This window comes from Spea bombifrons, chromosome 6, assembly GCF_027358695.1.
Source record: "Spea bombifrons isolate aSpeBom1 chromosome 6, aSpeBom1.2.pri, whole genome shotgun sequence".
NCBI classification, from domain to species: domain Eukaryota; kingdom Metazoa; phylum Chordata; class Amphibia; order Anura; family Pelobatidae; genus Spea; species Spea bombifrons.
Genome location: NC_071092.1, coordinates 43,909,405 through 43,931,344, shown reverse-complemented (window position 1 = coordinate 43,931,344; position 21,940 = coordinate 43,909,405). Strand labels below are relative to the sequence as shown.

Sequence of the window (21,940 nt, the reverse complement as noted above, 5' to 3'; positions counted from 1 at the left end):
CTGTTATTGCGTCATAGCTCTTGGGGTTCCGCTTGTTACGTTTCTCTATATACGTTATATAAATAAAGTAGATATAGAGGCAAAAGAGATGATTTGCAAAGACCTTGGATTGGCTTGCCTGGTGGATTCTTGCTAATGATTGGTTGCTTAAAGCAGCCAATAAGTGTTAGGAAAGCACTGCTATTGAAATCAATGGGGCGCCTTCCACGCATGCACGCAGGGGTCTGCATAGTGAACGAGCCATTGATGGAGCTGACTAGCGGCCGAAGTCTTCTCCTCGCAGCCAATAGCTGGGCCGTGGTAAAAGGGGTCAATGCATTTTGGGGGGGATTCCATGCATTTCCAAAGAGGTCACACAGCTACCATGTGCATTAAAGTACATATGATGGCTGGAGTGTCCCTTTAACACATTTATTTGCTAACTGATAATGAAACACTTTAAAGCGGCTGAAATATCAAAGATCAAATGCAAGCCTCGTGGGTCGGGGAGCTGATCATAACCGCAGTGAGGAAGTGGTGTGCGGAGGAACGGAATCTTCTTATCATCTGGTCTGAGTGCTGAGCCGGGCCTTTCATGTTCCAAAGTCTGTGAATTCTCGTGAGAAGGGACGTGGAGCGAATGCATACGAGCTGGCAAAACTACGCAAGTTTGTAGGAGTAAACCTTAGTAACCTTAAGTCACATAATCTACAAATATAAAATGTTCAAAGCTATAAAAAATACATAAAATAATAAAATATCATAATAATAATACCCCGGCCAAATGCCCTCCCGTTCCTAACTCATTAAATGCTATCTGGGGCTAGCCTTGCCCTTGTCGTCATGCGTGGACAGCCGCTCCGTCAGACGAGGTTAGGCTCTGGGTAGCCTACCTGGGGACTGGCCATCTGGCACACCAGGCAAATGCCCAGTGTGCCACTGGCCGCCATTGCTCCGTACTGGAGCAGCAGACAGGGTGCTGCAGTGTGTGATGTCACATAGTGACGTCATTTGGTGGCCTTAAGGTACCAGGGCCACCTCGTCATCCCCAGTCCAGCCCTGGTATTAGGGCAAGGGTGTCCAACCTGCAGCCCTTCAGCTGCTGCAGGACTACATCTCCCATACTCCTCTGCCAGCCCCTTATCTGAAAGAGCATTATGGGAGATGTAGTCCTGCAGCAGCTGGAGGGCCACAGGTTGGAAACCTTGTATTAGGGTATATACCAATTATTATTTGTGTCCATATCTATATACCCGATGCTACATTATAGCAGATTATGGCAGACTGATGTTTGTTTCATTTTCCCAAGTGTTAGTATTTTCAGAAGAACTTTCTTCAGGACAAGTAATTGTTACATTTTGGGGCATCGATGTCGTTTTCTAAACATTGTTATTTTTAATAAAATCTCAGTTAACGAAAGAAAAACACAACCTTTGTCAACGTTCCATGGAGTTTCAAGTACGATTCATCTTTAATGAGTAACTTGGTTAGTTGTTTCATTGAAGAAATAACTCCTAGTAATTTTTGATAAACACATTCCGCTTGAATGGAACGAGGATAAAATAACACAAAATCAAACAAACTATTGTGAAAGCCACTACTATGTTAAGATCATAGTGCTTTAGTGTATGTTTGAGGAGTAGGGTGACCATACATCCGGTTAAACAGTAAAAACGTCAAAAAGGATCATATGTAGAACCCTAGAATGTGACGGCAGATCAGACCCATTCTGCCATTTCTGCTAGGAGGCTTTTCCACTTATCTACTACCTTCTTAGTAAAGTAAAAATACAAGATAGCAATGGTTTTAGGTTCCAGGCGAACAGGGATATTTATGTTAGTTATATCAATTCATATAAAAGCAGGTCCAGGTTTGGGCTTTATTTGTACGTTGCATAAGACAGTAATCTGTATGGCAGACATTGCGCTAAACACTAGAGAGAGTTATATTGCACAGGCGATAAAACTGAACGTCAGAATCTCAGAACCTGTAATAACCTTCTGATGGCGAAAACAGCAGCGCCATCTCTCTCTCTCTCTCTCTCTCTCTACATATATATATATAGAAAGCTTTATTGTTCCCATAAAATGTCCCCATAGCAACCGCCGGAATGATCGAGCTGATTGGGCAGTAGGTTTACGTATTGGTGAATTATTAGTAATTGTTCTTGATGTCTACATTCTTTGCAATGTCCCCCACATCGTGATCAGAGGGTCTGTGACTCCCGGGGTACATTCAGTTGTTGACATGTCTCCAAAGATATTTTGGCAAAGAAGCTGAATATTGCATTTTATTTCCACAACTTAGATAGAATGTAATTACTTTACTGAGAGGGTTATCTATACGTGGAGCAGCCTCCCAGCAGAAGTGGTAGAGGGTAATACAGTGAGGGGATTTAAACATGCATGGGATAGGCATATGGCTCCTGAATCTAAGACGAGACCAACAACTGATTGAGTCTTAACAGCAGGGGAAATGGACAGATAAGACGGGCCAAATGGGTCTGATCTGATGACAAATTCTATGTTTTCCAATAAATAAACCCATTCCTGCTGTTTCTATACTTTTTGGACTGTGATACCCTCGTTCCCTGCAAACTCTTAAAAGAAAAGAGGGACATCCATGGAAGAAAGAGACATATCGACTTATGGATCCCAAAAGACAGACTCTTGGGACACCTGGAAGATATCGAGCCCTTTCCGTGGGAGCAGATATGGGTCGCTGCCCCATCTTGAAAGCTTCGAGGAGGTTCAGGAGCTTCAAAGAGCCCACAGAAGGAGAATAAATTACTTTTTCATGATTTGTGTTTTTCTTTTCACTGTTAACCCCGTATACACAAAAAATCGTGAAAAATCAAGCATTCCTATGAGTTTCTATCCCGAAAGATAGATTATATCCCAAGACATATATAAAAGCGGAGGACATCGGGGTACTGGGTTAGATCTCACGGGGTCGTTGGTGGGGCAGGTAGTTTGGCTCTCTGAAGGCTACGTCCGTCTAGCAGTAAAGCGGTGGCCGTGCTACTGGCCGGTGAAAGTGATTTTCCTCCTTATAGCCGCTGTTTCCTTATTGATACGGTTGCCATGTACCTCGGCACTGTTATTTGTTTACTCTAGTTGTTATCTCTCCAATCTCAATCAGCCCTCTGCCCTTTGTACATTGTCATATAATGGAGTGAGTGCTAAACAAGGCTGTAGAGAAAGATCTAGCGCACGGAATCTAGAAACGAAAACAAAGCGAGTGAATGATCCGGAATAAGACAGAATGAGAATTAGCCCCCCTTGGGCTCGTGCGCAGGGCAGTCACAGCCACGGCCGCGCACGTGCACGATCAGGTCGAGCAGAGGTATCACCTTGCCGGGAATGTACCTGCCCTCCTGTATGATGTCACCGCACAGGGCAGCCAATCCCTGTCAAGCACCGTGCCGAGAAGGAAGAGATAGAATTTCCACCTGTAGAACGCAGAAGAAGATAAACACGAATCCTGAGAAACTGGGAAAGCCAAAAAGGGCACCGCGGGAGGAGGGTTATCCTTTCTCTCACCACATTCTTTAATTTCGCTCGCACAAAAAAACAAAAACCTTGCGGCTACAGGTGAGACAGGTAAGGCGATTTTACTTTGTTTCCTCCTCCTGGTTACGTTGTTTCAGCAGTTATGCAAGTGAGCTTCTGTGCTCCATAACGTTTAACCCTTTCAATGCTGGCGGGGGTGCTTTACATGTGTCTCGGGGACTTTAAAAAATAAAGATTAGACAGATTTGCCCAAAACAGGGGAAATAATAAAGTGCAGGGTTTTAAAGTCAACTTTGCCCTCCACAATGAATTTTTGTCCCCGATTTTTTTTGTCTAGAAGCAGATATGACATCATCATGCAGCAGGACCACCAATAGTAGCCCAGGTGCCCTAGTTGCGAGTCCTGCCAACCCTGTCCTTAATGCCACTGACTGTAAAGAGGAAATTATTTCTCTTCGGGACAGACTTTAACTGGAATGCGATTCTTCTAGATCCAGTAGCTTTAAAATGTTACAGTTATTCCTGCCGGCCCAAACGCTTTTACCATTCGAAATAGAATTCTTGTTTTCAATCATTCATATTCCAATTTTATGGAGTCTCCTTAAAATGTATCCTTTAAAAAATATTGCATTTTAAAAAATATTAAAATAAATAAATAATGTAAAATAAATATTTAAGTGAATAAAAGTAACAATGATGTCATTGTTTTGGCAGAACTGTTCCCTTATACCTAATATGTGACGTCCGGCCTCCCCGTCTCTGCAGAGGGTTTCTTTGTGTCCTGTATGGTCCTGCCCCGTGGCGTATTTTGGCTGGGGGCTACCCAGGGCAGCACCCCTGCTTACACTTCCCTCCATGGCCACCGGCATGGGGTAAATTAATTATCGAGGCTGTGCTGGCTAGGCCTCCATGGTGGATATGGGCTAATTACCAGGGTGATCCCTGGACCGGCTTATGGAGCAGTGACCCACTGGGGAACTTCATTGCCTTCTTGGGCAATCTGCCCCAGGTTATGCAGTAGAAGGAATGTCACCCCCCCCCCGGTCAGCCACAGGTCCTGTCACTTTCAGTTCGATGGCCCGTTGGCCAGTTCAGCAGGTAAGTGCACCATTGGGGGACTGGAAGGGTTCCATGGTGAGCCATCACTACCAGACTGCTTGTTTAGCTAAATTAAGCACTTTTTGTCACTGAGGAAACCAAATTGGGCATTAAGTCCCCTTGACCAGTCTGTCCTATGCTCTGACAACCTGCTTTTCCATTTTAAAAACATGGTCACTTTTCCCATTTTCCCCAATTTTATTCGCCGATCGTGTTATTTTTATGATCTGCTATACGGCAAGAAAAGCACAATAAGTTGCCAAGTTAACTAGAGATGAGAAGTGAAAACATACGTCAGAAAACAGTACAGAGGTCTAAGTACAAGTAACAAGGAATGATATGGAGATATCATCTTCTGTGTTCTCTGTCTGACCTGCTATAGCCTCTCACGTACCTTCATCCCAAGAACTTTTTCCCACCCTAATTCCCTTATCCACCTCTCATTCCCTCACCTCATCACATATCTCCTTCCAAAACAAATCTATGGTCTTCCCAATTGCTTTTCGGATTTCCGCCATAACACTTTCCCCCCAAACCTTGTCCACCCTTGACTTTTTTCTTCTCCTCATTTCACAACAAGCTCGCTCTTGGGAGACAACGCATGTCCCGGGAGAACGAGGAGCCACAAAGAACTCAGTCCTCAACTGGGCTTAATGATATTGAGCATTTGGCTGGCATGTAAATATGCCCATATTTTTATAGCCAAAGCACAATGTCACATAATGCAGCTCATTGGTGGCATCTTTAAGTCCCTGCGTTATGATGTCATATCTCGACTTTCCTCATTGAGGACAGTGTCTGTGGAACGGATGGCTGAGGAGGCTGCCTTGAGTTAAGCCTAGGGCAGAGGTCAAAGTAAATTTGGGATAGAACCTGCACTGACAGATAACTTCAGGACAGGTAATTGATCAGATAAACGATAGCTCGGATCTCAGCTTCTGTTTTTAAATTACTTAAATTTTTCCAAAACTATAATAATTTTGGAGTAAATGGAGTAAATTCACTACGGTTCCCCTTTAATTGGGTACACAACCTTCCTAATAACCAGCATAATTTTCTTTTAAAATATTATATATATATATAAACAGTCCAAATCGTGAGCAATCTCTGGTATTGATTAAAACAGTTCAGTGTAGTTTATTCCCAAATATTATTTCTATATATTTTGGATTTTTGGCTTCTGTTTTCTGTGGCGTGCGGAGAACAATGCATCATTTCTATATATAAGATACATATATATATATATATTATTCACTATAAAATAATATTTACTGATACACGTTAGCTGTAAGAGGGTTAAAGCACTTGGCATTTTCGTCCGCCTGAACCAACCAGGAAATGCGTCTGTAAAAGATATTATTAGCCGTGTTTGTTTTCTAGGGTGTATACGGTGTAAAGGTGAAATCAAATCGAACTAAATGGCGTAAAAGTGTCCTTATTGTAACAGAGACGTTCTAACTACCTCGCAACATTCCAAAGAGGACCCTTTTATTTAAGGAGGAGTGGTTAGAGGTGTGGCCAGGGGCGGAGCTTTACCGGGACTTTAATGTGAATCATTGATAGCTATTTGTGTAATTGTGGAATTTATAAGAGTAATAATGTGTTTTATTTACAATGTAACACATAAACCCATGTTCCCAGCTTGGTTTTAAGAGAAATTGAATAAAAGAAGGATAAATGTTAGAACAAGAGGCCATAATCTTAAACTAGAGGGTTAGAGGCTTGGGTTGTGGATACATGAAACAGCCTCCCAGCAGAAGGGTTAGAGGTTAATACAGTAAGGAAACATGCGTGGCTCCTGAATCTAAGATGAGACAACGATTGACTGAGGTCTGAGTCTTTCTATAAAATAATTTATAACTGTTATACACCTTTACATGAGTCAATAAACCAGAGGTCTGCTAAATTTCATTTAGCGAGACTAAATTACAATCAGCAAAACATTTAAAGCGATTCTGCAGAAAAAGTCTGGGAAAAAGGACATTTTAGGGACATATTTTTTAAAAATTTAATTAATTTATCATTTTTATATATTTATTTTTATTTCAACATGATGTATTTCTGGAAAAAAAAAACAAACAAAAAAAAAAATAATAGCAGATGCTGTAAAACACAATAATAAAAACAAAACACGGGAATAGTAAGGAAAAAACATTGTTTTCGATACACTATTTACTGTCGGAGCCGGAAGGATATTCAACCCGGACTCTACACGGCATCCCGAAGATGAAACAAGAATTTCCTTTAACTAAATCCACGAGAAACAGCCCCATATTAAACGTTATATTCGGATTAAAATAAGGAAGTCCCATTTCTCCCTTGAAGAAGAAATCAAGTAAATCAAGTAAATCCAAAGTGCGTTTGGGGGGCCGATTACAGAGCTCTCTGGAAGACACAGGCTGCGATAAATCATTGCCAACGCGCTCCATTCTTCCTGCTTCTCTTTGAGCCCGTAAAGGGTTAAACCCAACTCCTCCCCCTCCTTTGTAAAACTGAAGACAGAGGAACTTTGTGACAGGAAGACCAGTTGGTGACAAGAGTCAGCGTGAGTGACAGCAAAGCGTGGATGTGTCATCTCATAAAGCCGGAGCCCTGGATGCGTCCCGTCTCTGTCACCGTCCCCGACATCCCATTTCATCTCTCGTGATCTATTTATTTATCCCCCAAACCCTTTCAGCCACCAGCTCCAAGGGGCGAGAAGGTACGTAAGAAGGTGGCAAGATCCCCCACACCGCAATCCTCTAAACAGACACAACTTGCGAGCCCACCCCAAAAAAAAGCTAATTCTAAAAAAAATGGGGGTCCAGCATCCGTTACATTTCTAATAATTATACTTATTAACTTCATTCATTCACAGTAAAAAAAGGGAGGCAATGGTCACAGCGGGGTCACATCAGGTCGACAAGAAGTCCCTTTAAATGCCAAGCTGGCAAGGGTAGCAGAAGGGGGGGTATCAGTGGCCTTCTATTATCAATCATTGCGTCTATGTGTTTAGAACCCCCCATGTGTTAAATCTGAGATATTTTTCCTAGAAATATAATTATGATTAATAATGAATAATTAATTCATCTGTTCATCCTGTTCTGGCTCTGAATGGTACGGTATAGCGTGTGTACATATATATTAAAATGTATACATTGGAGACCGGAACAAAGATGAGGTTGATATTATAGACAAAGGGTGTATTGTTTGTTACTCTGGTGAACAGCCGTGTAAAAGTAGGTGAGCCCAGGGGCAAAATGTCTTAATGTTTTAATGTTGAACGTATTCCATATTTACAGGTAAAGCTGGCAGGTGGAAGAATACCAAAGAAGTGCAAACTATGGGATAATTTCTAAAAAAAAGGGATCCAGAATAGTATTTGTCCTTGATTGCCCCTAAATAGACATTATTGGTTACAAATGTAGTGACGGCTTCTTGTTGTGCCTTGTTAGAGATTAGGAACAAAGTCCCTGCGTTTGATACATAATTACCATCCAGAGTTCCCCTCCCGCTTATGGCTATTCTGAATCTTGGGTTTTTCCTGCCTGTACCAGCGTTATACAAGATCCCGAAGTTATTCAAACACTGTCCAAATGTCTTATTTTTATTTTGCAGGTGTAGTTATGTAGACGTGGAAGAATGTACGGCGGAGATGTGAAAGATTAAAGATGTTCCAAGAGGGTTGAGAAGATCTAGTTACATCTACACTCAACGGCGGATCTGCTCCTCTGTCATGAATATTATACCCATCATCTGCTGCATGTTCATCCAACCAGATCTTCTCACCGAGAATACGTCTGCAATGTGAACTGGTTGTCTTTTGTCTTTGAAGGCTATGAGCCACACAGTTTGTGGGACATAGACACACTCTGTGTATTCTTTTGCTCCTGTGCTACAAAAATTACAGAGATGGAGGAGACCCCTCCAACAAGGACTCCACCACATCAAGGACGGACGGAGGATGACATCATAGAGGAGCATATGGAGCTCTGGTGGTCCAGGGACCCAGTCAAGTCATTAGTGTGCTACACAGTAGCAGTCCTCCTCATCATTATTTGCGGCATTGGTGGCATTGTGCTTCTCTCCACCACCACGAGTCGTTCTGGAGAATGGAGGCTGGCCGTAGGGTCAACGTTGTGTCTTCTGGCTCTTCTGGTCCTGCTGAAGCAGCTCTTGAGCTCTGCCATTCAGGATATGCACTGCCTGCACAGTCGAGAACGCATTGACATGCTGAAGAGTGGAGGATTATCGGATACGGTGGTTTTGCTAATCAGCGCTTTTGTTATTCTTATATGTGGAGTCGTTCTTTACATATTGTCCTTTAGCAGAGAACAATCAGGCCCAACTACAATATTGATTACTATGCACTCGGTGGGGATTACCTTAATTGTTTGTGGAGCTTTTATTTTCCTTGGCCTGCTTATATATGCGCTGGTGATATTCTATAAGTCATGGGCCACCACCAGAAACTTCCATTTCAGGAGCATTAATGTGTTCTCCGTCTCTGGACAACTCAGCGGGTCTCGTAATGCAACCTCGAGTATGGCCAACCTCATATAAACCCAGGTTAGAAACTTGGAATCGAGTATGGCGATCGGATGCAAAACAACAGTGCTCATAAAAAAAGAGAAAACCAGAGATCTGTATGCAAAACACAACCTTTATTTGTTGTCAATCATAAAAATAACCAATATTTGGTGAGGTTTTCAGAAGGCCGCAGCGGTGGAAGATGTAGCCCAGTTGTAGAAATTCTGGTGTGGAGTTACTGATACCAAGGATCTCCAAAAACAGTTTAACGAACCTCGCCTGTTTCCATGTTATCTCTTTCCTAGAATAATATGGAACCTTTGGAAGAGAATATATTGACCTCTAAGAGAAGGTATGGATATCTTATGATGCCAATGCAAGGTGGTTAGAAAAACCATGAATAGGATGTTGAAAGGAGACCAAAAAATGTGTTCTGTACCCAAGACTTGTGTATTTTTGCTTCACATCCTTACTTTTAAAGATGTACCTACAAGTGTTTCAGTCGAAAGCTGAACATCGTGATGGTTCTGTGCCACCACGACGTTCCTTCCCTGGTGCTCCTCTAAAAGACGCAGCTGTTATAAATTCAGACTTTACAGACAAGCGATTAAATAATGCTGTAGAAGAAAATGAGCTCTAAATGTACTCTGTACTGTGTGGTTAACCCTTCGAACGACACAGAACCGCCTCCATCCTTCAGATAACCAAATTCCAGTCTCGTCTCTTTATCATGGGTGGAGGGAAACCGTCACATTCTAGATTTGCTGTAAATAGAAGTAAAACTAGGATCGGGGAAAATCTGGAATGTGAAATTCTTATTCTATGTCCAAAAGTCCATGGCCTTACCTGGGGACTCTCTGGCTCCGGGTACCGGGAGCCCCCCTCTCTTGCGAGACACGGGTAGGTGGTCCAGTTGATTTTGGTGGTCAGTCCCGCCGACGTTACGAGGCACATGCCATTTTTGGAGGGGAAGTGGACGGGGAGTGGCGCGTGCCGTAACGTGGCTCCCACCATCCGGAGAAGCCTGAAGAGTTCCCATGTCTAATTGTCTATAACATAATATGAGATTTACATTTTTGGGGGGCAAAAAGCTGCAAAAAGCTGTAGCCAATGACATTTCTAGTGTTATAACAAAAGTTTAAATATGTACAGCTGATTGTATATATTACACATAATACTGTAAAAACAATGATACTCACTAATAATCCTTGTACATACATATATATATATTTAATTGTAATGATTATCATATATTTTTGTTAAAATATGTTTACATATGTTCCATAAATCGTGGCTTCATTTAATTTAAGGAAGAGCTGGAATATTTGAATTTATATGAAGTTGGGTGGATAGCCGGCTGTTTCTCCAGCACCAGTAATGTATTTATAGTGAATTTGGTTAATTTCCCATTTGGAATATATTCCAGAAATGTAACAAGTGTAGAATCCCCAACGACCTTTACATCTAAAGGTCCCCCAGTCAACCACCCAAGCCCCACATTTCTTAATAAAGAAATTGAAATCAAATAAGTAAAAAAAAAAAACATATTTTTAAACCCTGTATTAATGAATATTTTGCACTGATTTTATTGGTCTAAAACTGGACCGCAGTAACTTTTTTAGCTGGTGTGGGCACGAGCCACAAAAAAGGGGTTTATTTACAAAGGCAGGAGATTGCAGGTGAGTTTTCCCCCTTCAATTGCTTTACTCTACACAGTTTCCAGGGCTGAGCTAGCCGTGCATAATGTATAGTTTAGTCAGTGAGCAGAATTTTAGGAAATCACACTCATTTAACCTATATTAGGGCCGACCAAGCTTTAAATACAGTAGCTTGACCCTTCATAATGTATAACAAATTTGTTGAAACTCCTGTTTGTGTAAATAAGCCCCAAAGGGTTAAAACTGCTAACCAATAAAATATTGTCAGATTTATGTAGCCAACAAAGAGGGTGGGGAGCAGTAAGAGGAACTATTAAAGTCTACCTTTGTCCCCATTGTCTTGTCATGTAAATTATTTAAAGGCACGTTACCAGAATTTACCCAGATAGTTGCAGCGAATGGGCATAAAAAAAAAAACCCTCTGGTATTTGGATAGTTAATGGGATAATTCTAGCACCCTACAACTCTCATCTTAGATTCTGTATGACCGAGGAAGATGGGAGTTATGAATTAGCCCAAGTGGAGAATTTTCGTAGGCTTAGACGAGCGAGGCGGAATCACCCTGCTCTCATTCATTCGCTGAATAATTATGAGACACTTTGCAAAGCCGTTGTGTAAAATGCTGTCGTATTCGTGGCATCTGAGATGCAGATATTTAAAGATGATGGAAAGATGCAAATATATATATATATATTTTTTATTCCTCGCCGAAAAACATGATTCTTAATATAAAGCTAATATTTTACATGTTTCAAAATGAGACTTTAATAAAAATAATTTTCTGATTATCTGTTCTGATTTTTTGTGATTTTTTTTTATACATCTATAATACTAACAATAAATGGGGCAACCGGCTGATTAAGGGATCTATTCCCTAAACCATGAGTTTGCTTCGGCAACAAAAATGTTATATAGGACATTTATTCAATTAGTATAAATAATATACATTATTATTATTTATTGATTTATATAGCGCTGCAGAATATGAAGGATCTATATAAATCAATAAATAATAGCAATAATATTAATAAAATAATAATAATAAAATAATAATATATAGGGAAAGGTGGAATTGCCAGTGAGCCCAAAATGCCCGATGCCCAATAAACACATGTAGATCTGGTTCCTATTTTTTTTTTATCAACTAAAGTGTTAAAAAATAAAATTACAATAAAATGCAAGACCAGTATTTTTAAAATGGTTAAAAAATGTACTTTTTGTTTAAGTAGACCGATAGGTTTCAGCTAGCCTTGGTGAATAGTTAACGCTCTTCTTCTTGTTAATGGTATAGATTATACACGCATGTTATGAGTATGTTTGCTCATCCCCACCACGCACTCATTTCACATTAAAACATTCAGCTTTCGCTTTTAATTAATTAATACTCCTTTACTCTCGGCGACCAGATGGTCGCTTTGCGGGGGACATGTATTATAAATGCAGCCTTATCATCTATTATCTGAGCCCAATCTACTAGACAAACGCCCTGACTCCTTATGCTGCTACCTGTGGGGAACAATAGAATGACTCTGTCCTAATCACTAATGAAAGTCTATGAAGGAATGGACTTCATTAGCATTGCCATAAAGCATCAGTGTGGTGGCACCCAAAATATCACATGACTGACAACAATCTGCAGATACGGGAATTTATTGAAACATGATAAAATACAAAGCACTGTATTTAATGTTAAAATAAAAATATTCTGTTTCCATGGGGCTTCCAGTTTATAGGGGCCGTCTAATCTCTGTAACGTGTTATTCAATCAGTGTTCTAAATACTAAAGCCCATCTGTGACTTTCTCTGGGCCAGTTGGGATCAGGCATATTCTGGCATACAGGTGAACTGGTGGGTATGAAGTGAGATTTATGCATGGCGGTAAAGTGTTTTCGTCGGCTCGGGGACGCGTACAATAGAATGCTACTCGTCTTCGTGCGACTTCTCCTTCTAGATCGCTTACTTGCAACTGGAATGTTCTTTGAAGCATGGGTGTGGTAGGACACGAGTTTCACTCACGTAAGGGTTTACGGTGGAGTGTATAATGTGCTGTGACAGACTTCTCCCCTTTTCATGTCGGCCCTTGGTCTTCCGGTAAAAACGGGTTTCTAACTACATCAAGGGCACAACTACATCAACTGCCAAGTAACTTTTGGGCCTAAGCCGAAGGCTGGGACCTCAGACTCTCCTAAACCTAATATCCGTTTGTCGACAAGCTTTAGAGGATACATTGCATGGTGTACGTCTCAACCTCTCAAATGCCACTTTGGGTGCTGAGTGCTACCCGTGGTAGTGGTTTTGGTCGGGCATAGTCAAATGGGAGGGGCATATAAGAAAATGGGAGGGGTATTATAAATATTAAGCCCCTCCCCTTTATGCAAGCATGTGCTTACTACACATAACCGAGCACCTGGCTCTTAATAACCCCTAGACTACTAGGGCTGTTCTTCTCCGCTGCAACGAAGGAAGGGTTAAGAAACAGGGACGCGGGACCCTCAAAAGCTGCACAGAGGAGAACGCCTGTCGTTCCTTACTGGGAGTCACACAAATATTTACTTTAAAGTAGTACATTTTTAGTTAAAAGAGGATAGCCTCACTTCTTAGAAGCGAAGCAGGTTACTTCTTCTAAAATAAAGCGCTAGCTCCAGTTTAATAAAATTCCTTCTCTCAGGTGATAAATACATGGGCCTAAAGGTACAGATATGTCCGTCAGACACGAAATGTGCTCATGCGATCGTCCTCATCCTCCTCTTCCTCATGATGGTGCCTTGGCTGTATGTAATTATCCTCGATAAACCCGTCTTCGTCTTCGGGGGGCGGCAGGGGCACCCCGGGGAGCTCGCCTTGGGACTCACTGATCCATTCGTTCTCCGGCAGAGGTCGGTGGCGGTAGCTGCTGAGGTATTTGCGGATGAGATTGCACTTGGCCGCCACGGCAATGAGAACTGACAGGGCGATGGCCGCCAACACGAACCCCACCAGGTAAGGCCAGCTTCTTCCATGGGACGGGCTTTCAGTAGGCGAAGGAGAGGCTGCTGGAAAGACACAGGAACCATTAAATATTTACTATATTGTCAAAAAAGATAATAAAAAGACCTATATTATTATTCTTATTATTATTAATATTATTATTATTATTATATCTTCTTTAACAAATTGTATTACTAGCATCAAAGTAAAAACAAAGTATTGTGCTATTTTTGTAAAAGTCTTAGTTTATGTATAAGATATATAATATATATAATGTTTTCAGGCCACTGCATGTGTTCTAGACAAACTATTAGGCAAACACCCTGATGATAAGGCCTGTCTTGTGCGGGACAGCAGAATGGCTCCATCTTATTCACCCAAATGGACCCTCTGACTCATGAAAGTCTATGGAGGAATTAGCATTGCCATAAAGCATCAGCTCAGTGTGGTGTTTGAGCCGGGAAAGTCACCCAAAATATCACATGACTGACAGCAACGGCGCCTCCAGGTCTGCAGATACAGGAAGATAAAACCAGGTTTTTGTGAATGCTAACCTACATTACAGGATACATTTTTTTTTCTGTTAAACTTGTTCTGGTTTATTTTTAACCATTTTACAGGAGTATTCGTGACACCGGCTACAATGTCAGACAGATCTGCTTTTTATTGAAGAAAAAAAAAAAAAAAAGACTTACTTGAGTTAACTGAGGAGTCATTGAAGGAGATTTCACTCACGTCTCGGGCAAAGCGTCCATACCCGACTCTCAAAACCTGAGCACCTTTCTCATTGACTTGAGCAGGACACGGGCAGAACAGTCCAGAAACTGGGGAGAAATAAAATTTTTAATTATTCTTTTAATGGCCTAATGACAACAACTTGCATGGTAGGATCAAAATATATCAAATATACATATTTTTAACGTGAGCTTACAATGCATCACTTCTCATACATTTTACTTCCCTACGTACCTTTCTGATCAACAGTACCGAGAGGTCCTCTTGAGACGCAATCACAGAGGCCATGACGGAGCAGCATGTCACCAAGCTTTATCCTCTTGAGATATTTAGAGGGATGTGATGGGATGATCTGGGTTTTCCTTACATCTAGGAGTCTTAGTGCTGTAAGATTCCCCAAAAAGATTGAACTGAGGCTGTTGTCACTTAAGATCAAAATTTTCAGGTTCTCCAGGCCGTCGAATGTGTTGGGGTGCAGGCTGGAGATGTTACAATGGCTGAGGTCCAATGTTTGGAGTTTGTCTAGGCCTTGGAAGCTTTGACTTGGGAGGATGTGGAGAGGGTTGTGAGAGAGGTTTAGGAAAAGTATCTCCGAAAATTGTCCTGTCAACGGTTTGGTGATACGGATTGCATTGTTGGAGAGGTCCAGGTAACGGACATCTTGGGGGAGTGAAGATGGCATGGAATGTAGACCCATGCCTTTGCAATCTGCTTTACCCTGTAAATGAACCAAGACGAGAGGAAATTAATCACCCATTAAACCAACCCCAGGTGATTCTTTAACTTGATTATGGAAACACTAATCATGCGACACATTAGAGGATAGTCCACGTGTTATAGAAGACCAACTCAGTGACCAACTCAGAAGACCAACTCAGAAGACCAACTCAGGGGCACTTTGACTATCATTCATACTACAAACTACTATAATGGAAAGCTGAGAGTTAACACCAAAATCAATGGTTATAAAATTTTTGAAGATCTGCCCCTAATTTCCCCATATTTATAGAAAATTTTACACGTATATCCATGAAAACAAGGAAGTAGCAGCGTAGTCATCCTTGAATGTCCTTCGACATATGATGTGTATTGTAAACAGATACTTATAGTACAGTACAGTACAGTATTTACCTGGGGGAGAAGGATACAGGGGTTTGCCTCGAGGGGCAATAAGGCGAATGTGAAATACAGAATAAGCCTCATGCTGAGTTCACCTGCAGACAAAAAGAATCCAAGCAACAATAAAATTAAATCATCTCGGAAAAAAAGTTAAAAAAAAAAATTAAATCATCTCAGAAAAAAAGTTTAAAAAAAAAAGTTTCGCTTTCATTTCGCAAATATCTTATTATGACGTATAGATCCTTAAAATGCAGTAACCAGATTTTTAAAAAGTTTTAAGAAGTTTTATTTAAATGGACAATCATACACATTTTTTTTAATTTTTTTTGCTGTTATTTATTTAGAAATCCAAATCAGAAAAATACAAATAATAATAAATCCAAATTAAACGTCTGGCACTTTTTTAAAAATCGATGTTCTGTTTGCGATAATATTTTGCTTTTCTACTTAAAAAAGGTAAGCGCGTTGAGAGGGACAGGATCTATTTTTAGTCAGCCAAAAGATAACAGGACAATTAAGAAGGAGAGAGAAAGGCCACCGGTAGCCCATAAGTGGCCATTTTTTCTTATTCTGATAATATAATAAAAGCGTATGGGGTCACCCCCTCGCATACCAGCAGCCCCATCCAAAAAAGTAATATTAAAACAAGATTTTGGTGAATTTAAAATATTTACGGCTCCTTTGTCCTAAATCGAATTTCCATATTCCGTCCTTAAAAAAATAAGGGGGCCGACTAGTTTGGAAACTGATTATATATTTCAAATCCAGAGTTTAGGGTTAAATACGACTTTTGCCAAGGTGAGCATTCATTATAATCACGCCTTTATTAGACAAGCAAAATGAGGGCAGAAGAGAGACTGGACGATACAGATCCGGAGAACAAACCGAAGGCTGACATTACATTTTTAAAATAAGCTTTAACTCCTACGACCCTCAGCCAATATTCTGGCTTCATCCGAAACGCTTGGTGGCCCAAGGGGGTTGCAGGCTGGTGTCTGGCGAACGTCGCCACTTTAGCTAGGCTTGTCCTAAAGTCACACCGTGGAAGGCATGCCAGGCGTGGAGTCGTGTTTCGGCTCATCCCGGCATAACCCACAAAACTCTCAGCCGCCGGATTCCCTTCCAACTCACATTTAACCGCGTCCTTGTGTTTGTATCCTGGGTACACAGCATGCCCCCGTGTCGGCAGCCTCCACAAACTCCACTTTTACATTTCCCCCTTCCTGTTGTTTTTCTCTGCCTTTTTTTCCCCCGGAGGTGATGGGTGGAGTTTAGAAGAAGAAAAAAAAAGGTACAAAGGTGAGAGAGCTGGTTAAAATGTAACCACGTCGGTCTGTGTTACGGGATTTTAAAATACCGGCGTTACATACGGAAGCGAAGGTGCCTATAGACTGTCTCCCTACAATACGTATCGGAAGATAAATCATAAAACCCTAAAAATACCCTGAAATAAAATCACAAACTGTGCTAAATTGGCAGGCTCAGCTTTTATTGCCAGGTTTGATGGGATAGATGTAGTACCTACAGTCTGCCACCAGATGGCGCACAAAGACAGGGTTATTAGAAAGAATCAGAAAACTTGGCATTTCCTTATTAATAGCTCATACTTTTCAATAAAGCATCAAGAAATGCTGTAATTGGTTGTATTTTGCTGGGTAATGTATGATATATAGCTGACATGCTGCCAGCTCGGCTGAAATATTCGAGGGAAAGCAAAACCCTTCCTGTGATGGGTGAGCAAATTTGTGCAGATTAGGAATTGTGCAAATCTGCCATATGAAGGAAGCATCTCGGCTACATGATCCCCGCGTGATAACATTTTATTGAAGGTTCTATATCAACTGCAGCAGCCATATTGCTCAATACTTAACGCGCTTCGCTTCTGGGTGCGCGCTTATAAAATGTCGAATCTGCTGTGTTCTTGCTTCTCAACAGAATAGCAAAAAACACTGAAAAAAAGTTGTGTATTAAAGGGGTATACCAGCCATCATATATGTTTTAATGCATATGATAGCTGAGTGGTCCTTTTTCTTGGGGGTGTCCATCTTGCAGAATTCCCCCCATATGCATTTACCCCTTTCCCACCCCCAGATCTATGCCACGCAGGAGACATGTTCAACCCCTTATACACATGCGCAGAAATAGTTCCCATTGATATCAACAGGAAAACTTTGATTGGCTGCTTTATAAAGAAGCCAAAAAGTAGAGCAAAGCAACAAACCAAAGGGGGGGGGGGTTCTGCAGCTCTGGAGCTGCAGCTTCTCCTTAAGGTAAGTGATTTCTTTCATTCGGTTTTTTTTCTGCAGGTTTGATGAATGCATACAAATTATTTTCATATTCGCTTCCTGGGAGACCGAAGCGATCTTTTTTTACTGCGACTCAACAACCGTTCACCGTTTTGTGAATAAGCCCCTAAAGCCCCTGGTCTCAGTTTCTTTTGAGAAGTGTAACAAAACAACTACATTAGTGCAAGAATTTTGATTGCGTCTGAATGCTACGCACGAACTTATTCATACAATAGGTAGGAGCTCTTTAAATTAATGACTTTTGAATGTTTGGCAAAACAATGCGAGGATTCATTCATCCGCCCTCACAAACAGATTATTCATGCACTTTCCTATTAAACTTCTGTGCGTTAAAGCGGGGAGACGACTCCAACGACGAGGGGAATAAATCTCAGGGTGTGGTATTTGTACAATGAAAAAAAATATTGGAATACAAAAGAGAAGACGTCTCCTCCGTTTGGGATTTATAAATAAATGCGTTTAGTGTCGCATATAATGTAAGAAATCCTGCGAGGGTCCAGATGTCTTATGGATGGAGAAAAAAAAATGTCAGGATGTTGGGCTCAACCTTAATTGCTGTCTTCATACAATAACAGGAAAACATCTCAAGACAAAGGAGATTAAACAAGGAGATCTGAGGACATTTAACCCTTCGGTACGCTGCTTGAACATCAGGCAGAGTTTGGTATAGTGAAACATCTGACGGCCGACCCATTGGGCCCCGTCTAGTCCGCAGACCTTAATCAGTCGTTGGTCTCGTCAGGAGCCAAATGCCTATCCCATGCATGTTGAAGTTCCCTCACTGTATTACTCTCTACCACTTCTGCCGGGAGTCTGTTCCACTTATCTAACACCCTCTCAGTAAAGTAAAACATCCCTAGATTACATCTAAGCCTCTGACCCTCTAGCTTTAGATTATGGCCTCTTGTTCTATTACAGGAGATGCCTACCTGGTTGGCTTTTCATATTGGATAGGCAAAAATACTGTTCTCGTTAGACAAAAAACTATTTTCAAGGCCCTTAGCAAAAAGATTTAGGGAGTCCTAGATGTAATTCGAATGATAAAACAAAATAATTATACATAAACTAAGAAATGCAATACTTTGGATTTACAAAACATGAATTATTATTATTTTTATTATTATTATTATTATTATTATTATTATTCTTTATTTATAAATCTAACTGTATTTTATTCTGGATCTTAAGATTCTCATTTCTTTTGACCACGTTTGACTGATGGAGGCCATAAACAACGTATGTAATCTGCTTATACAGCCCGGGCTCCTGCATCTATAGCTTTATTCACATAAATATAACAGAGAAGCTTTTAAAATGATTTTCTGTTTTATAGCAATGACCAATCAGTAATTGGTTTTTGGTCACATGACGATTAAGCATTCCCTGAAAAAGGGTTTTGGTTTTCATTGGTAGAAGAAATGATGCTTCTAATGCCGCATTTTACTTAAACTCTGTTAAGTAATCAGAGGGCAGGGGGTGCATTAAAGCACGTAAAGAAGGTGCTTGGGGCTCTGTTGGGGAGGAGAGGTGACTGGAAGTCCAATATGGCTCCTGACCTATTGGGGTAGATTCACAAAAGAGACATCGGTAGACATTTTGAAGGGCTAACCCTACCCGGGCACGTTTCTGAGCTGGGTTAGTATGATGTGAATTCCAATTAAAGACGTGACTTACGTCTATGTTTAAGTAAAATGCGGCATTGGTCTACGAGACCAGCCATGGTCCTCTTGCATGATAGGATTCCTATGGTTGACCCGTAATAATGTACAAAGAAGTCAACTCATCAGACCTTCAAACTCCTTTATGAAGTTAACCTGCTAATGAGGGCCTGAACATGAGACTCTCCTGATCGGGGAGACGCGCCGTAGGGCAGGACATTAACGCTCTGTCCGTTCTCCATTGTAAGTCTCCAGCGAGGGCTTTAAGCATCTGTTTATATGGTGGCTCCATCTCTGCCATTCAGCCTGCCAAGCAGGTGCCAAAAGATGGTAATACCAAATGGCAGAAGCCGCGAGGGTGTCAACCACCCAAATTACGGGGTAACACTTAGTACTGGACTTCAGCTTCTACTTGGATGGACCTTAACGCCCATTTTTTTTGGAATAATCTTTTACGGCATGGAAGGCGAGCGCAGTTAAATCCACAGAGGGTCGCAGTCCGAGCCGAAGGGGTAGAAGACGCTGGGAGCGCTGGTTCTGTGCCAAGTGCGAATGAATCGCAGGAAACCAAACAAGTCTAAGGCTTTGACCAAGTGAAGAGATTCCCCCATCCCCCAATAACAAATGGCCCCCGGCTTAAGACAGTCCCAAACCGGAGACATCCCCCAGACTTCCTCTGCATTGTTCTGATACCGACCATCCAGACCCGGCGGACTTCAGAAAAACACGACGTCTTCTTTAAGATTCTAAACGCCAACAAGTGCTGGTGAAACGGCAATGTTCCTATATTTTATATATCAGTAAAGGATCTTTATCTGTCATGTTTATTGGGGGGCTTCCAGTCTCGTGGGGGGATTCATTCCGATAGCCGATCAATAAAGGATTAGCCTAAAAAGCACTGGGCGGTCCTGTCCTCCGAGGAGGGTTCTAAAGATCGCAAATCTTTAGTTTTATTCATTAAATAATAGGAAACATAAGAAGCCTTTACACTTTCTATGGAAGCAACCTATCGTTGCCTGGGTTGGTGTCATATGACATTTAAGCGTTCCCTGAAATATTCTAAATGATGCAAAGTTTTACCTGATCAGAGAAATATTGTGTTTATTCAAACCAAGTCACTTGAAAAAGACCTCGTTGTGAGGTCGAAACGTTGTTTCTGTCTTCCTCTAATAAATCTGCCTGAGCTGGAACCCGTGAGTGCCTGGAGCCTTTATTTATTTTATTCCAACCAAGTAGGCCGAACAGCAGCTTTGAATATATATGTGATATTTATTTAAGATGATTACAAGCAGTTAAACCATTTAGCGTGCAAGGCCCACGCACTGCAGCCTGTAATGTGATAACTGCTACAGTATCTGCCACTGTCTTTCCACGTTTACAGCGCTATGGAATATAATGGCGCTATATAAACAAATAATGATGATAACTGATTATTGGTAAAGTATATTGAGGTTAAAACAGAAGGGTCTTCATTCTTCTAAGTCCCGATGAGTTGGGTAGGGGTGGGTTCTTAATAAAGCGAGGCTCTGGGCAGCCTTAATGGTGGACCCCCCGTCCTCTTTACCCATATTTATAAAATTGGACACAAAGTAACAATTATACAAATACATAAAAGGCACAAACAATAGCCCAGGGCTCATCTTTTGGGAGGTCCAGACTCCCTACTAATAAATAATAGGGTAGGGGGGGTCCTTTGGAGGAAGGCCTAGGGGCTAACGGGCCAATTTGAAGGGGCAGTAGGAACCTGATACGAATTGGCCTATTTTCAGAATGTGTTTTTGTGCTTTTTGGCAGAAATAGCGTTACGGGTTGACAGGTCAGAATAGACAACGCGGAATGGGCTCGGATAGTTATATATAACAATAGATTTTAGTCGTAGGGAAGTGAGGGAGGGGGGGAGGCTTTTGTCATCTTCTTTTCCCAGAGTTGTTCAGACCGTGATTTCCTAAACTAGAGACCATCGCTGACTGTTGAGATCTGAGAGTTTCCTGTGTTCAGCTACGCCTTTTTCCTCTTTCCATGTCCAAATCCCCCGAAAATCCGTCCAACCTAGAGGTGGCCAACGTGTGAACGAGAAAAACAGAAAAGCAAACGGGAAGGGAAAGCATTTAACAAAAGCGGGACTTGGCCAAAGAGCTGACAACCAGTGTGCGGGGCTCTGCAAATATGTAAACAGGCGAAATAACAAGAAGACTCTCCAAGCAATTGGTTACATTTCATAACTGGCAAAAAAAAAGCCCAAAAACATAATTTCTGGGCTGGAATCTCACGTCACGGGATCTGTTGTTTACTTGGATATGGTTGGATAAACTGTTGTTATTGACGATCTTGGAGTAACGTCATTTTATTGTTATATTACGAAATAATCAATCCGTTTTTGGTGAAATCACGGCTTTGGA

At 41.3% G+C, this 21,940-nt stretch overlaps 2 protein-coding genes across 3 annotated transcripts; one reads left to right on the top strand and one right to left on the bottom strand.

The window, feature by feature from the left end:
• Nucleotides 1-8,386: 8,386 nt before the first annotated feature.
• TMEM125 (transmembrane protein 125) lies at nucleotides 8,387-9,699 on the top strand. The gene has a single exon (XM_053469661.1). It carries the CDS (start codon nucleotides 8,481-8,483, stop codon nucleotides 9,129-9,131), a length of 651 nt encoding a protein of 216 aa, XP_053325636.1. The 5' UTR covers nucleotides 8,387-8,480; the 3' UTR covers nucleotides 9,132-9,699.
• A 3,674-nt stretch (nucleotides 9,700-13,373) lies between these two features.
• Nucleotides 13,374-16,835, bottom strand: C6H1orf210 (chromosome 6 C1orf210 homolog). Of its 2 annotated transcripts, none has more exons than XM_053469509.1 (5): nucleotides 16,709-16,835; nucleotides 15,590-15,672; nucleotides 14,693-15,176; nucleotides 14,419-14,547; nucleotides 13,374-13,788 (listed from the first exon to the last, which is right to left on the bottom strand). In XM_053469509.1, exons 2-5 carry the CDS (start codon nucleotides 15,659-15,661, stop codon nucleotides 13,463-13,465), a joined length of 1,011 nt encoding a protein of 336 aa, XP_053325484.1. In that variant the 5' UTR covers nucleotides 15,662-15,672; nucleotides 16,709-16,835; the 3' UTR covers nucleotides 13,374-13,462. The 2 variants fall into 2 exon arrangements, with proteins under 2 accessions (XP_053325484.1, XP_053325486.1); XM_053469511.1 differs by having other exon boundaries at nucleotides 13,374-13,785.
• Between the last annotated feature and the right edge of the window lie 5,105 nt (nucleotides 16,836-21,940).

What these genes read in the sequence shown, in the direction of transcription:
- TMEM125 (XM_053469661.1), top strand. Translation starts at nt 8,481, where the DNA reads ATGGAGGAGACCCCTCCAACAAGGACTCCACCACATCAAGGACGGACG.
- C6H1orf210 (XM_053469509.1), bottom strand. Translation starts at nt 15,661, where the DNA reads ATGAGGCTTATTCTGTATTTCACATTCGCCTTATTGCCCCTCGAGGCA. An exon ending in CCTGTATCCTTCTCCCCCAG is followed by an intron (nt 15,177 to 15,589) that starts GTAAATACTGTA and finishes GTTCATTTACAG; the next exon opens with GGTAAAGCAGATTGCAAAGG. An exon ending in CGGTACTGTTGATCAGAAAG is followed by an intron (nt 14,548 to 14,692) that starts GTACGTAGGGAA and finishes ATTTCTCCCCAG; the next exon opens with TTTCTGGACTGTTCTGCCCG.